At 46.0% G+C, this 14,148-nt stretch overlaps 1 protein-coding gene and 1 long non-coding RNA gene across 3 annotated transcripts in view; one reads left to right on the top strand and one right to left on the bottom strand.

Moving 5' to 3' along the window:
- The window catches only part of LOC125712420 (uncharacterized), an 18,520-nt gene extending 16,638 nt beyond the window's left edge, over positions 1 to 1,882 (bottom strand). Inside the window, exons 1-2 of the long non-coding RNA XR_007383299.1 lie at positions 1,702 to 1,882; positions 1,557 to 1,610 (exon numbers count right to left, since the gene is read on the bottom strand). This is a non-coding gene — a long non-coding RNA (uncharacterized LOC125712420). The remainder of the gene's footprint in view (positions 1 to 1,556; positions 1,611 to 1,701) is intronic.
- npas1 (neuronal PAS domain protein 1) overlaps positions 1 to 14,148 on the top strand; it is a 25,797-nt gene extending 11,649 nt beyond the window's left edge. Inside the window, exons 4-12 of one of the 2 annotated variants that reach the window (XM_048982451.1) lie at positions 431 to 498; positions 1,815 to 1,904; positions 4,609 to 4,777; positions 5,566 to 5,678; positions 6,383 to 6,579; positions 7,746 to 7,852; positions 8,875 to 9,022; positions 10,616 to 10,728; positions 11,513 to 14,148. In XM_048982451.1, the coding sequence (XP_048838408.1) occupies positions 431 to 498; positions 1,815 to 1,904; positions 4,609 to 4,777; positions 5,566 to 5,678; positions 6,383 to 6,579; positions 7,746 to 7,852; positions 8,875 to 9,022; positions 10,616 to 10,728; positions 11,513 to 12,492 (1,985 nt within the window). In that variant the 3' untranslated portion in view covers positions 12,493 to 14,148. Of the gene's footprint in view, positions 1 to 430; positions 499 to 1,293; positions 1,437 to 1,814; positions 1,905 to 4,608; positions 4,778 to 5,565; positions 5,679 to 6,382; positions 6,580 to 7,745; positions 7,853 to 8,874; positions 9,023 to 10,615; positions 10,729 to 11,512 lie in introns of those variants that run through there. The other variant, XM_048982453.1, reaches the window with a different exon arrangement.

The raw sequence follows: 14,148 nt of genomic DNA, 5'->3' as shown, positions 1-14,148 counted from the left end.
AAACGACTTGGGGGGGGGGGGGGGGTCAGGGGGACAATTGGTTATTTCATTAGTTTGACCGTTCCAATTTTTTTCAGATGTAAGCAAAATGTGAACGCGAGGTGTCGTAAAAATTCTAAAATATGTAGGTCTCGTTTATTTTTGTAAATTAATCAACCCCTCTGCAAACCCCCACCATTCTGCAGTCCCCAGCATTCTGTAGCATTCCTCAAAACTGGCCGTAGACCGGTACCGGGGGTTGGGAAACCTTAACGTAGGGCGCTGTATCAAGACAAAACACGCTGCTGAATTTCCAAAAGATGTAGGCTCTAAAGACTAGCATTGAAGTTCTGATTAGTACCAATTAGTACCAAGTCTGTGCGGGATGCTTACAGGTTAAAGGTGAAGTGCTTCCCTAACCTGTGCATTCCTTCTGCGTCTCTTTCCGCAGTGCACCGCAGTTCACGCTCCCTGGCCACTGACATGTTTGAGCAGCACCTAGGAGCCCACCTGCTGCAGGTACTGAAGGAGGACACCCCATCACTGCGAAACACCAACCCCCTCCCAGCTACCATCTCTGAACATAACAGTTTGTAGTGATGGATGGCTTATTTTTTGGTTTCATTTTTAACAATGTCATTATTTGATTTTCCGAATTGTATAACCCAGTGTTTCCCAAACCAGTCATCGGGGAACACTGGATGGATCCACGGTTCCCAGCACACCTGTAAGGTATTGAGAGCTCCTGGTTGTTTGGTCAGATGTTCCGGGAACTGGGCTAAAACAAAAATGTGGATCAGTCCAGTGTGCCCCAAGGACTGGTTTAGGAAACACTGGTATAACTTAAAGAAGTTGTACGAACGCTCTTTAAATGTTGAGGACACTGTGAAATTCCCCTATCAGATCAGAGTTGCAGCCTGTCCCATATTTTACGTGTGCAATATGCCCTGCATTGCAGCTCCATCATTTTTTGTAATTGTAGGGGACCACTTCTCTGGGGGGGGTATCCCTTATTTCTTAGGAATGAAAGTGGCATGTTTCTGAAGATAGTCTGGCAAGGTAGGCGCGGAGACGTACGTCTTTCAAACTTGACCCTACAAATTTTCAGTGCGCAGAAACAGGATGTGGAAGATGCTGTAATGGAGGGGGGGGGGGGCATGCGTGTATGCGCGAGACAGGAGTGGCGCGCGGGTGGAAGGAGCGCGCGGACGGACGTCAAATTACGGCTCGGGAAAGCGGCGCGCCTCTTTCGTTCCCCGCGTGCTCTGTCAGTAATAACTAGATAATTACACTTTATTTCCCGGTGATTCAGGCGGCTTGTGGCTCCCGCAACCCGTCCACTTGAATTTGCATACCGAATGTGTGGTTGCATAAATTATCGCCACTTTAAGCGTCTCCGCAAAAATAGCAATCATTCCCCCCCACCAAAGCGACTACCTCTCTTCACCCCTCTCTTGGTGGGTGCTTGCTATTATCATTAATGTGCTTTTCCCCCAAAAAAGACTATTCTAATAGTGTCGTCGCTGACCACATCTCTTCTGTTTATATTTTGAAGGTATTTATACTATAAAACGTACCGTGGTGGTTGGCTACTCGCACTGCCGGCGCTATTTGTCGTCCTTTGGGCGTTTCTGAGGGAAGATAGCGGAATTAGTAACCTTTGTAATGTCGCCCCCCCAGGGCGGTCACAGATCATCAGCAGCCCACGTCCATTAACCTTACCCATTTTGATATCCGCCGTCATATAAGTGATTCGCTAAACACGCGCTGACGGTGAGATGTTAATTAGGGTGATTTGTTGATTTTAATGGGCGTCTCCGTGTCCTTTCCTCCAGTCGCTGGATGGGTTCGTGTTCGTGGTCAGTCACGAGGGTCGCTTCCTCTACATATCCGAAACTGTGTCCATCTACTTGGGCCTCTCGCAGGTGAGTCATACCCCCGCGCGCGCCAGGACTGCCAACTCGCGCGTCTAGCGTGACCCTCGCGCTTTCAGACTCTCACGCTCATGCAAGAAATCTTACGGCAAGTCTATATTATTCCACTATAAACCCAAAATTATCTACATCAAAAGCCTTTGCAAACCCTATGCATGCAGACTATGTACAATGTAATAAACCTACTTGCATGTAAATGCATATCCACACTTGTCTCAAATTGAAAATTTCACGCCAGCTAACCAATGTTGGCACCCCTGCCCTGGTTCACCTCAGCCGTGTTTGATGTGTGTATCTGTCTAGTTTATAAATGCATGCTTATTTGTGCAGTTGTCTGTATACCTGTGTTTTTCTGATCATTAATGCTTTCTGTCTTCGCGTGGGCGTTCACATGGTGACGAAATTTTGTTAAACCCCCCCCCCCCACCCCGCAATTTCTTTGTCTCGCAGTTTATAATTAGTGGCCAGTAATGTATATGTTTTGCGTCAGTTTTAATTTCTCTCTGTGTGTCATTTGTCTGTATGTGTCTCTGTATTCTGGCATGTCTGTGTGCTTAATCATGATCATTTTTATGGCTGTGGGTGTAGGTGTAATCTTATTTACCCTACACGTAAATCATCTTTGGTTGTGCTTTTATTGTGGCTTATGTGTGTGTGCGAATTAGTATCTTTCTGAGTGTAATGTGTGTGTGCGTGCGTGTGCCTGCGCGTGTGTCTCAGTGACGGTGTCTCTAGGGCGCCCCTTGGGCTCTGGGCTCACTCTCCAGGTGCTCACCTCTGCTGATTGCCCGTGGCCTCTTGTACTGTGAATGTTAAGTCCTGCCATTTCGCCCAGATGCATAAATAATAACAGTAATTACTCGCACGGCAATCAAAGTGTCGCCCCGGCCTACAGGGTCTGTCTAGAGAGCAAATCGATAGGCATCTTAAAAGCCACATTGATTGGGGAAGAGTTAAAAAAAAAAAAAAAAAAAACAGGGAAGGGGTAGGAAGAAAGAAAGATAGAAGAGAGAGATGTTTGCTGAGAGGACAGAGCAGAACATGAAAGGCAGAGACAGGACTTTGTAATTACGGTCTAGTAGATAAAGAGAAGGAAAGAGAAGGACTTTTATTTTGACAGTTCCACGGGTTTGTCTATCCCTCTCCTGACGTTCCAGGGGTTCGGGGACATGTCGCCTCCCTGATGGTTCGATTATCGACCAGCCCGCCCCAGCCGCAGTCAGCACCCAGTCCCGGCCCTGCAGTCCCACTTCTGTTGCTGTTCGTTTGCTTCTCTGTCCTGGCCGGCCGGTCAGATTTCGTCCTTATGGGCCTTGTAATTAAAAGTAAACGCTCTCAGATGATCACGTTTTCACTGGACGTGCTGATCCAAATCAAGATTTCAGCTCACGTTTTAAGGAAGGGAGACAAATTCATCATTATCATCATCAAGACTGTCAAGAATGAAGTTTTAATAGTATTGTAGGGGGCGGATCAGGGCTGTAGGTTATTTATCCCACCCACCTGTGTTTACTACCTCAATAATAGAGTGGAGTGTCTACTTTTCAAAAAAGTAGGCCGGCTTGGCCAAGTCAGACCAGGGTCGACGTCCCTTTCACAGGTACAGAAGCCACAACACCCTCCCCAGCTACCTCTGGCTGGGGCTCCTCACTGCTGGGTCTCAGGTCCCAAACTCCGCGACTTCCCTCCCTCTCTGGCAGCCTGCGGATTGATCCCGGCCTGGTTAACATGCAGACCCCGTTCGCCGGCTCCCTCCGTCCCGCCCCCATCACCCACCACCCTCCCGCCCCCTCCTCTCCTCTACCATCAGTCAACGCTGGGCCGGCTATGCGTTGTGGACGACTGCCCAGTTGCCTCATACATATTAAATGGCCCTGCTATTATTTATATTCTGTCTGCCCCCCCCCCATAGTCGCCGTCTCTGATAGATGTGGACCGGACGTCCGCGGGCCAGTCTTTGTGTGTCCCCCCCCGCCCGCCAAAGACCATCGCTGGGGCCCCACAGGGCCGCATTTGCTCTGATGGCAGGTGGAATCCCTCCGCTGCCACCCCTCAGACAGCGCAGGGAAACGACGACCCTGTGATTAAGACCTGAGCCGGGCATAAATCACGCCACTGACACACCCTCGCCACACTGATTAAAAAGGGATACTTTTTACCTGCCGCTTTGTCCACTTCACAGTCAGCCTTGTTTTCATAATGCTTAAAACTCTCTTGTATCCTCCCGCATAAAATTTACTACAACACATGTCAAAAAAAAAACGAATACTAATATTACGTATTGGCACCACCTCATCTGTCATGGGCGTGACTTAGAGATTATAGATTAGAAGTTTTTTTTTTTGTATAGAATGCAATAGAAATGCAATGAATATCTTCTGTTCAAGGTATTTAATCTGAACGTAGGACAAACAGGTCATATTTATGGGGGGAGTCAATTGATGTAGCTCAGACAATGGGTTTCTGTCTAGCTTCGGACCAGAGCGCCTGAATGGATGCTTCCGAGAAGGTCAGTTATTCGGGTAGAGGGTGACGCACTAGCCGTCTGTTTGAGAGCTATAACACAGCGGGGCTGAGGTGAGAATATGTCCCCCCACGCTCTCTGTGGTCTCGGCGACGCTGTCAAGCGCACGCCTGAGTGTGTAGCTGACCCGGCGGGGCGCGCCATTTCACGGGGGTCGACGTGTTTTGACAGGTGGAGCTGACGGGGAGCAGCATCTTCGACTACATCCACCCTGCGGACCACCTGGAGATGGCCGAATGCCTGGGCATACGGCCCCACCTGAGGGCGGAGGTCGGGTGCCAGGGGACGCACGAGAGCACCTCCAGCTCCGCCTCCTCGCTGGCCGAGACGCCGGAACCAGGTGGGTGTGAGCGGAACACGGAGCCACTGTCCGCTGCCCGATGGAATCTTGGTGTTTGACTGGAACAAAATCGTATTAATATTGCCGAATAGGTTATATTAACATTGGCTTAAGAAAATGGCACAAATGAAGAAGCCACATTCTCTCTCTCCTCCTTTGCCATCCCTGCATTGACCGTTTGACATACTCATCTTGGGGGGTGGGGGCTCATGCAGACGTAATGTCACGTTAAAAAAGTATCGTGTGACAATGTGAGGGTTGTCGAATGATTAATGAATCATACATTAATACCAAGAGTTATTTCTTTATGAATCGGTGGACTAGGTTCAGCCATGATATGTCTTACAGATTGTCAGAGGGAACAATGTCTTCTTTTTGCTTGCATTTGCAAACAGTTTAGGAACATCTTGGGAATATAAGGATGGACTATGGAAATGACTGGAGCTTTTGAATGCAACTCTGCAATTTTCATTTCTGTTCGGCCACTTCATTCTATGAATATTTGTTTATTTTATTTTTTTTGTTTAGCAGATGCTTTTGTTCAAAGCCAGGTACAAGTGAGGCAAACGACACATTACATGCATAAGGAAATTAAGCTTTTATCTGACTTTGGTACAAGTCCAGGAGATGTGATTATCCAGTCGGGGATGGCATTCAAACCCACAACCCTCTGATCGCAGGCACAGACCCAATGACCCAATGACTAATATGTGCATATGGTGGGTTGTTTGCATATATTCATCACTGATAAACGAAAGCTCTGACCCACACTGCCACCTTTGTGCCAGCTCCTACCAACCATCTGAAACCAGAAGATGAGTCCTGGGACCGGGGCTTCTTCATCCGCATGAAGTCCACCCTGACGAAGCGGGGGCTGCATGTCAAATCTTCTGGGTACAAGGTCAGGCATGCTATGGGGGACTGTCATGCTATGGGGGACTGTCATGCTGTGGGGGACTGTCATGCTGTGGGGGACTGTCATGCTGTGGGGGACTGTCATGCTGTGGGGGACCGCTGAAGAAGGCAGGCAGCTCTGGCTAACACACAAAACTTTATTTATCCCGTGGGAAATTGTGGTGCTGGAGCATAACTCTTAGCATAACCCTGCTACAATTAATATACTGTTAAAACTGTAGGTGTATGAGTCCAGAAACTGGGTGCAGTTTGGTTGAGTTTGGTTGGACGCACACGCAAACACGTATGATATGCACAGATGTCCATACAATCACATGTCAACATGTGGAACAAAACAGAAAAAAGTCTTTAATATTTTAAAGTCTTTAGTCTTCTAGGTCATCTACCTATTGATGATTCCTCCATTGCTTGTATTAAACCATTACCTTTCAGTTTAATATAAATTCAGCTTATTTTCACAGAATACCTTTTCCATTGTCTGTCGCAGTGTTTCCCGATCTGGTCCTTGGGGACCCACAGAAAATACACGTTTTTGCTCCCTTCCAGCTCCCTACTGAGCAATAATGTGGACTGTCTGGCAGGGAGCTCAGAGGGAGCAAAAACATGGACCGACTGTGTGTCCCCCGTGGATGGGATTCAGAAACACTGGGTTATATTGCTGTCCTCTATTTTTGATTTTTTTTTTTTCAGGTAATTCATATCACCGGGCGGATCCGCTTCCGCCCCGCCCTGGCACCAGGCCACACCCGCTCATTGCAGCGCCCGCTGGGATTGGTGGCTTTGGCACACACCCTCCCCCCCTCCACCCTCAACGAGGTCCGCATGGAAAGCCAGATGTTTGTCTTTCGCATGAACATGGACCTGCAGGTCACCTACTGTGAAAACAGGTATGAGATGGATACCATGTTTTTTTTTTATATATATATATATATATATATATATATATATATATATATATATATATATATATATATATATATATATATATATATATATATATATATATAATATAAAACATCTTAAATCCTGTTTCTGTGGGCTGCGGCTTATTCAGGCTTTTGTTCTAATGAACAGCCTATTATATACTCATCAATTTCACAAAGAAAATAATTTGAAGATCTACTCCTGTGAACATAAAAGTGTTTTGTGCAAGTGATCTGAAGTGATTGCCATTTGTATTTTTTTTTCCACATTTTTATGCAAAATGATTATATGCTTTGTGAAACGTGTTTGATTCCATGACTCCTTCACTGGGAGGGCTAGAGTAAAATTGAGGCTCTTCAGCAGCAGATCTGAAATACTCCCCTGTAGCTGCGGATGCAGCATTACTTTATCAATCTGTATTGCCCTTCTGCTGTGTTTATGGACATGCTCTGTTTAACAGAACACATGAACAGTATACTGTGTACTATACTCTGTAATATATACTGTACACCAGTGCTTCTTGACTGGTTTAGTCTTGGGACCCACATTCCTTGGTCAATATGTCGCAACCTAGTTTTTAATTTGAACCAAATTGATTTCACAATCAAGGCTGATTTTTCATCCGACAGCAATCTCAAAAACGACAGTGCAGTGACAGCGGCACGATGTATTGTTACATCCCACAGAAGTCCGACAGAAAAAAATTCCGAATCATTTTTTTTTTTAACCGCACACCCTGCGACCTAATAACAGGGGGGGTCCCCAGCTGTTGAGAAACAGTGCTGCACACTATGCTGTTCATCTTTCCATTTATCTGTCCATCCATCAATCCATCTTCCAACTGCTTATGCAGTACAGGATTTGTGGGGTGAGGGCCTATACCAGGCAGAATGTGCTACAAGACAGCGGTGGCGGGGGAGGGGGGGGGTCTAGGCCACCCCAGGGCAACTATATACTGTGGCCCTGTACTGGTTTTCATTATTATGCATTGCTGTTACTCTCTCGTACGCTTAGTAGTAATTCTGTGATGCCCGCTTTTGCATCTGCAGACATCCTGCGCATATATGTGCGGACGATCAGTACAGTTTGTCATGCATGTCTGCTGACATGTGGCGTGTGCCGCCTACAGGATCTCTGAGTACATGGACCTGAGCCCAGCTGAGGTGGTGGGACATACGTGTTACCAGTTCATCCACGCGGAGGATCTGGACAGCCTGCGGCAGAGCCACGAAGACCGTGAGCACAAAGCGTCGCTCTGCATGCGCGTGCGCAAGCGGGAAAGAGTTCAGCAGTTTGTGCGAAAATGCAAAAAGAAACAACCAGAATTATTTTACTTGGTTTACATTCATTTTAAAGTTGCAAGGCCCTCTATCATCAACTGACATATATTTCTGAGTTAGAAATTAAATGTTATATTACATTTCTGTGACGCTCAAGAAGAAGCTTCTAAAACATGCGTGTGCATGCGTGAGTGTTTGTATTCCGAATTCCTCTGCATGACATTTGTGTTTTTTGTTATCAGTATTGTGGATTTTAGAATTAATTCAAATGTATACAAATTTCCCCTTTTCATATCATTGTGAACAGACATTGTCACTTGACAAATGTGGCAAAACTGAATTCCATAATGCATATATAGAGAAACGCGTCTTTCATCTGATATATCTTGAATTTGTAATGCGTTATTAAGATTCTGTCTTTTGACACGAATAGTTGTATCTCTGTTAAACAGTGAAGATGAATTTTAATGGAAATAGTAATTTACTTATTAAATATTTCAAAATATGTAAATATATGTATTCACCTCAGGAAAGAAAAATACTACCCATCCTTGAGCATTAATAATATATTTTAATGTTTTATATATTTTAAGTAAACAGTTTTTCAAAACGTCGTACATTAAAAAAAAAATAAATTATGGTTTTGTGTAAGAGTGTAAGCACCTACAGCTGCATTTTGGTAGGGGTGTCATTTGGTTTGAATAATGTACTAATTGTTTATAAGCATCAAATGATAGATATTATACGCGAGTTAATATTTGACTTCTATTAGATGTATAACGTTGATGGACATAATTCTTCTGGCTACATTTCGGTGATATTGTGGTTGTTATGGCCTGTGGTTCGAGCGCTTAAAATAACCCTAACTTTCTGTTCCCTGTTTCCAAAATTCAGGTTACTTTAAGCTAAAACTTCATTTAAGCATTTGTCTGCTTGTTCTTTAAAAATATGGCCTCGTTATCTTCTCTGCCCCCTCAGTGCTGCGTAAGGGCCAGGTGGTGACCAACTACTACCGCTGGCTGCAGAGGCGCGGCGGCTTCCTCTGGGTCCAGTCCTGCGCCACAGTCTCTGTCAACCACAAGGCGCCGCACGAGCGCAACGTCATCTGGGTCAACTACGTGCTCAGGTGGGTTACCTGTTTAACCCCGAGCCGCTGGTTTTAACCACGGAAACCAATCAAGGCAAGCAGAAGTTCGCGGCCCGTCCCAGTGAAAATCCACAGAAATCGCAGACTTTCCGTACGTACGTCGGGTTCAGACTTCTGATGGACTTGATCACGAGTTCATTACAGAACTGGGCTTAGATACCTGGGATGTAGCCATTTACCTTTAGCTGGTGGCTTCTTTATAGAACCAAAAACATTAAAAGTGTGTCCATTGTGAAGCAGCCCAAACTTGTTCAAGCAGGATTACAAGACTGGGTGAACTGCATGCACTCTTCCCCCTACACCGAACTTTTCAGGTACACCCACACGCACACTCAGAAGGAGGCACACCCTCTCATTGACAATCTCCCATATAAACGAGTGCCCACACAGACACACACACACAGACACACACACTCAGTGAAAAGAGGCAGATGAAAACAAGAGGAGCATTTGGCATTACAATGCTAATTGGACCTGCAATGTATAATTACACCAAATGGATGTGGAAATTTTCTGGCTGAATAGTGTTTTAGTTAATTAACGCTGTAATTACGAGAGCTAATTAACTTCTCCGGCCCCTCCTAGAGCTGAGCTCTATGGCACTAACAGGGGGTTGTTGTGAGGGGCAGAAACGGAGGCAGGGTGAATCCGCAGCATGTCCGCCCCATTTATTGTGAGTTGAGTTAAAAAAAAAACACACATATTACTTGTCATCCGGTGTGTGCCGTTTTCTTCAAAAACGGGAATTTCATCTTGCCTGTAGGCAAACTTTCAAACAGCTTTTTAATCACAGGTATTTGTGTTTAGAGATGAAAGGATTTCTTTGCAAAAAAAATAAAAAATAACCCACAAAATTGTGACTGTGTAGCTAAACGTGAATTTATAACAAGACATTTTTATTGGGGTGTGGCACCAGTGGATGAGTATATTGACAGCAGGAATGTATCATGTTCCAAGAGCAACATATTCCACATAGTCGGATGCTGAATGCTAGCTGTAGTAAACCCAGTCTAAGAGTCTTTTAGGCCGCTGCCCTGATTTGTCTAATTATGCATTGCTTAATTAGCAGTACTTAGACAAGACCCGTTTTAGTGTTTTATATAAGAACATAATTAGGGTCAGTTTGTCCTGTGTTTGGCCGAATGTGTGGAGCTTTGCACATGTTATTGTGTGTACGCCACGGTACAGAAATACGACATCATGCAAATCCAGTAGCAGGTTAGCTACAGTGTAGTGTCTGTGAGTGTTTAAGTTGTGGAAGTGTTATACTGGCATTTAATGACATAGGAGTGTTGCATTAATTAAGTTGTGTGTGTGTGTGTGTGTGTGTGTGTATGGAGTATATTGTATGTTATGGAGTGTGTGTGTTTGTGTATCTGTCTCTCTCTCATATATATAAAAATAAACATGAAGTAGATAAATAAAAAAAAGAAAACTGACAGGACAGTACAGCTTTGGCTGATAGCCCAAACTCTAGGTGCTTCCTAGTTTTCTCTCCACCCATCAAGGGGAAAGCCGGGTGTCCCCTCTGCCACATGACCAATGTCGCGTGTGTCCTTCGCCTCCTCTCAGCCGCACGGAGTTTCCGGACACGCCTCTGGACTTGCTTCAGCTGCCGGAGAGCCTCCGGGACGGCCACATGCGAGTGAGCTCCGCCCACAAGGACGCCTCATCGCAGGTTCAGGGTACGAGAGTCGTCTGCATCTCCCCGTTTAAGTTGCGAAGTCCTTGTTGGGTTTCCTTCCACACTCTGTTCAGCTCCACTCCATCCCACTCAAATACAAGAGGATGTCGTCTGTGTTTTCTAGACTAGAATTCCCTGATCTTCTCTGTGATCCACCATTATGTTACTATTAGACAACGTAGTGTATAATTCCATTTGGTTTCCCCATATACCTATGAAAATTATGCCCATTTTTATGCCAGAAGTTGATATCATATTAGTTCATTGATCATTCTGACAAGTAATACTTCTTATGGCACTTCATGACAGAGCTGTCACTAACGGAATTACATCTAAATGAAGTGGATTTTGATACTAAAATGTTTTATGACATTTTGACTAGAAAAATGGTGTGTCCAGTTTGCGTGAAGGAGGTTAATGTTGGGTGTGGAACTCTTTCTCAGTCCTGAGTCGGACAGAACGATTCTTGTGAGTGGAAGCTGAAGAGTGGATTTAGGTGGCATGTTTCAATCAGGATGAGATATTGGCTCCAGTCTCGGTTGAGGTTTTCATGTTGGTGATGCCCTTTAGTAAAGTAACTTTAATGTCAGCTTATCAAGAGAATAAGAAGTTGCTTTATGTTGCTCACTTATGTCACCAAGTGGTGCAAAATATGAACTGCAGGACCATGATCTCATTGAGTAACTTAATTGAGTTCAAGGTTTTAACAAGCTTATAGTATGTAGACTGCCAGTTGAGGATAGAATACTCAAATTTTTCCTTGAATGGCATTTTATCCCTTTTAGGCACAGCTGCAACACAACATATAAAATGCTCTAGTGGCAAAAATGGCTCAGGGTCAAAGGTGAGGGAGGCGTATTCCCTGCCTCCAAATGGCCAATCAGAGGAGAAGAGGAAGAGAGCACAGCAGGCCAACCCCAAAAGCAGTCCCCTGGAAAAGAGGCAGAGAAAAGAGTTTCACGGAAAGAGGGAGGGGAGCCCGACTGCCTCTTCTGAACAAGGGAGCGACAGTGAGGGGGGGGAAGGAGCGGAGAGAAGGTGTCACGCTGACGGCGGGAGGGTGAAGTGTGAGGAAGGCGCATCAAAACATGGGATTGAGGCCACGCGCAGTGGAGCCGACATGCCGCACAACGGCCGCGCAATCATCCAGCAGCTGAAGAGTGGGGTCACCTCGGCCGCCCCCTGCATCAAAACTGAACAGAACCTCCAGACCACAGGGGGGCGCTGGGGGCACGTGAAACCCCCTTTGCACACTCCTGCAGGAGTCCAAAATGGCGACGGCCCTGCACTGTCCATGCCAGACTCTGCCATGACCCCACCCAGTGGGGAAGCCCCACACAGGGGGCTCCTCGCACCCCCGTCCCCCACACTGTCCCCACCCGTGGCAGGCTCCCCACTGCCCAGGGAGGAGCGTGGCTTAGCTGGAGGGCGAGGCCCAGACTTTGAGCTACTACAGAGGTTGGCTGTAGGAGGCGCTGCCGGCCGGGTCCTTTTCCACCCCCTGGCACTCGGCCCCCAAGGGACCCAGAGCCTATACGCCCCCAGCACCATTCGATACGCCCCAGCCGAGCTGGGTCCCGGCCACCCAGCCCCAGAGGCTCTCCCATCAGACCACTCCAAGCCTCCTGCCTTCTTCCCCCACCTCCAGAGGATCGCCGCCCTTCCCCCTTTCAGCGGGTTTTCCTCATCCGAGCCCAGCTTCCCGCCTGGGCTGCCATTCTGTATCAATGGGCTGCGAGGGACGGCAGCCTCAGAAGAGGACTGAGAACTTCAGCGGGGCGCAGAGAGAGAGGGAGAGCTGGAATGGGATGTTTGATCCAACCCAGAGTCTCTGTAAGAGCCTCATCAAGCTTGCAAAGGATTATGGGAGAGGTGGCCGCCATCTCTGTAGCACCTGCACCGCCCTCCTCTGGCATCCCCCAGCCCTGCTCTTGCATCAACATCTTCCCTGACATGCGAAAAGCCATACACACCCTGTACTGTGTACTCTCTGTACTGCCACTGCCATATACACCCTCGCGTGAAGGGTAAGCCTGGGTGGGTGGGCCTGTTCCTGTGACAGAGCCACTTATAAGCCAATAGTAGCATTCAGACACATTAGCAATGGGCACAAGGCTAAGTGCTGAATATAAACACAGAGGGGACTGTCTTGCTGAAACCTTCTTTAAGTTATACTGCTCACAGTTCGGGTTTGACTCCATGTTCGATGAGGTTTCTCTGTCTGCTTTGGCTTTGCTTCGGCCATTTGTACTCTGTATCTCCGCGTCTTTCAGTAACACCATCGCCGCATCTAGCTTTCGAGATGCCCCGTCAGCCCTCACTCTATGGATGGCCCGATTCCTGCAGACATTTTTTTTTTCCCGGTCAGTGCTCGTAGAAGCCATTTTGCTGTCAAGCACTGAGGAACTCTAGTCGCCCGCTATCCCTCCCGCTCAGAGATTCTATGAGAGCTTAAAGCAAACCGCTGTACCGGAGCCACGACCATGAGCCAGGTTTCAGCTTATATTCCTCCAACTATCTTTGTGTCCCTGAAGAAAGGGTATTGAATTGTGGGTAGGGTCCCGACGAGGGAGAACTGTCTTTTGGGAAAGGCTGATTCATTGCAAAGTTTTGGTCACTTTACAGTATTAACCCTCCTGGATGGTTTGGAAGAGATTTTCATCTGCATCATCTGTCTGAGCACTTACTGCGTTATCTGGTAGGGTCCCTTGTACAGAACTATGTAAACATGTAGCACTTGTAAATCCATGCCCACTGATTCACGAGTACTTTTGTGCGTGCAAGCAAGACCAGCGGATGTTTTGGAGTGCTTAAAAGTCACTTCAGGGTAAGAAGGTAATTTGTAACCAAGTTCCTCGAGTCCACTGATATGTTTAGTGTAAGTATAGAACAATACCACATCTAGTCATTACAACTTGAGCTGAAAAGCTTGTAACCTGGGAAAAGAACATGAGTCCAAATTAAATTTTGGTAGGTGGGCGTCTGAGAACTAACGTTTGAACACGATGAGATATAATTTATATTTTTTGTTTTTGGTGGAGGTATAAAAATGATTGGGAATTATTGGTAACGTTTTCCTAGATCGTTATATCCTATGGAAGGACTACTGAAGGTAGGGAAGGATTCACTGTGTATTGTGACCAAGAAGCCTGAATTAAATGTTCTTTTTCTCACGTTAGTTTAGTCGATGAAAGAATAACGTCTTAGCCTTCGCCATCACTGTGACAACTTTTTTTTAATCGTTTGTGAATATATCCCAACTCCCAACCCTGAATTAAATTGAAATGCTGTAAAAAAAAAAAAGAAACTACAATAAAATAAAGTTTTATTCCATTAAAATTCCAAGGTCTCATTTAAAAATTGCTCGTAATACAGTTTTTAGGTGTTTTTAAATTTGCCGTGAAGTATTTTTCTTTCATAA

Source organism: Brienomyrus brachyistius, chromosome 17 (genome assembly GCF_023856365.1).
Source record: "Brienomyrus brachyistius isolate T26 chromosome 17, BBRACH_0.4, whole genome shotgun sequence".
Taxonomy (NCBI): Eukaryota; Metazoa; Chordata; class Actinopteri; order Osteoglossiformes; family Mormyridae; genus Brienomyrus; species Brienomyrus brachyistius.
Note: the sequence above shows the minus strand (reverse complement) of the source record. Positions and strands in the feature narration are given on the sequence as shown.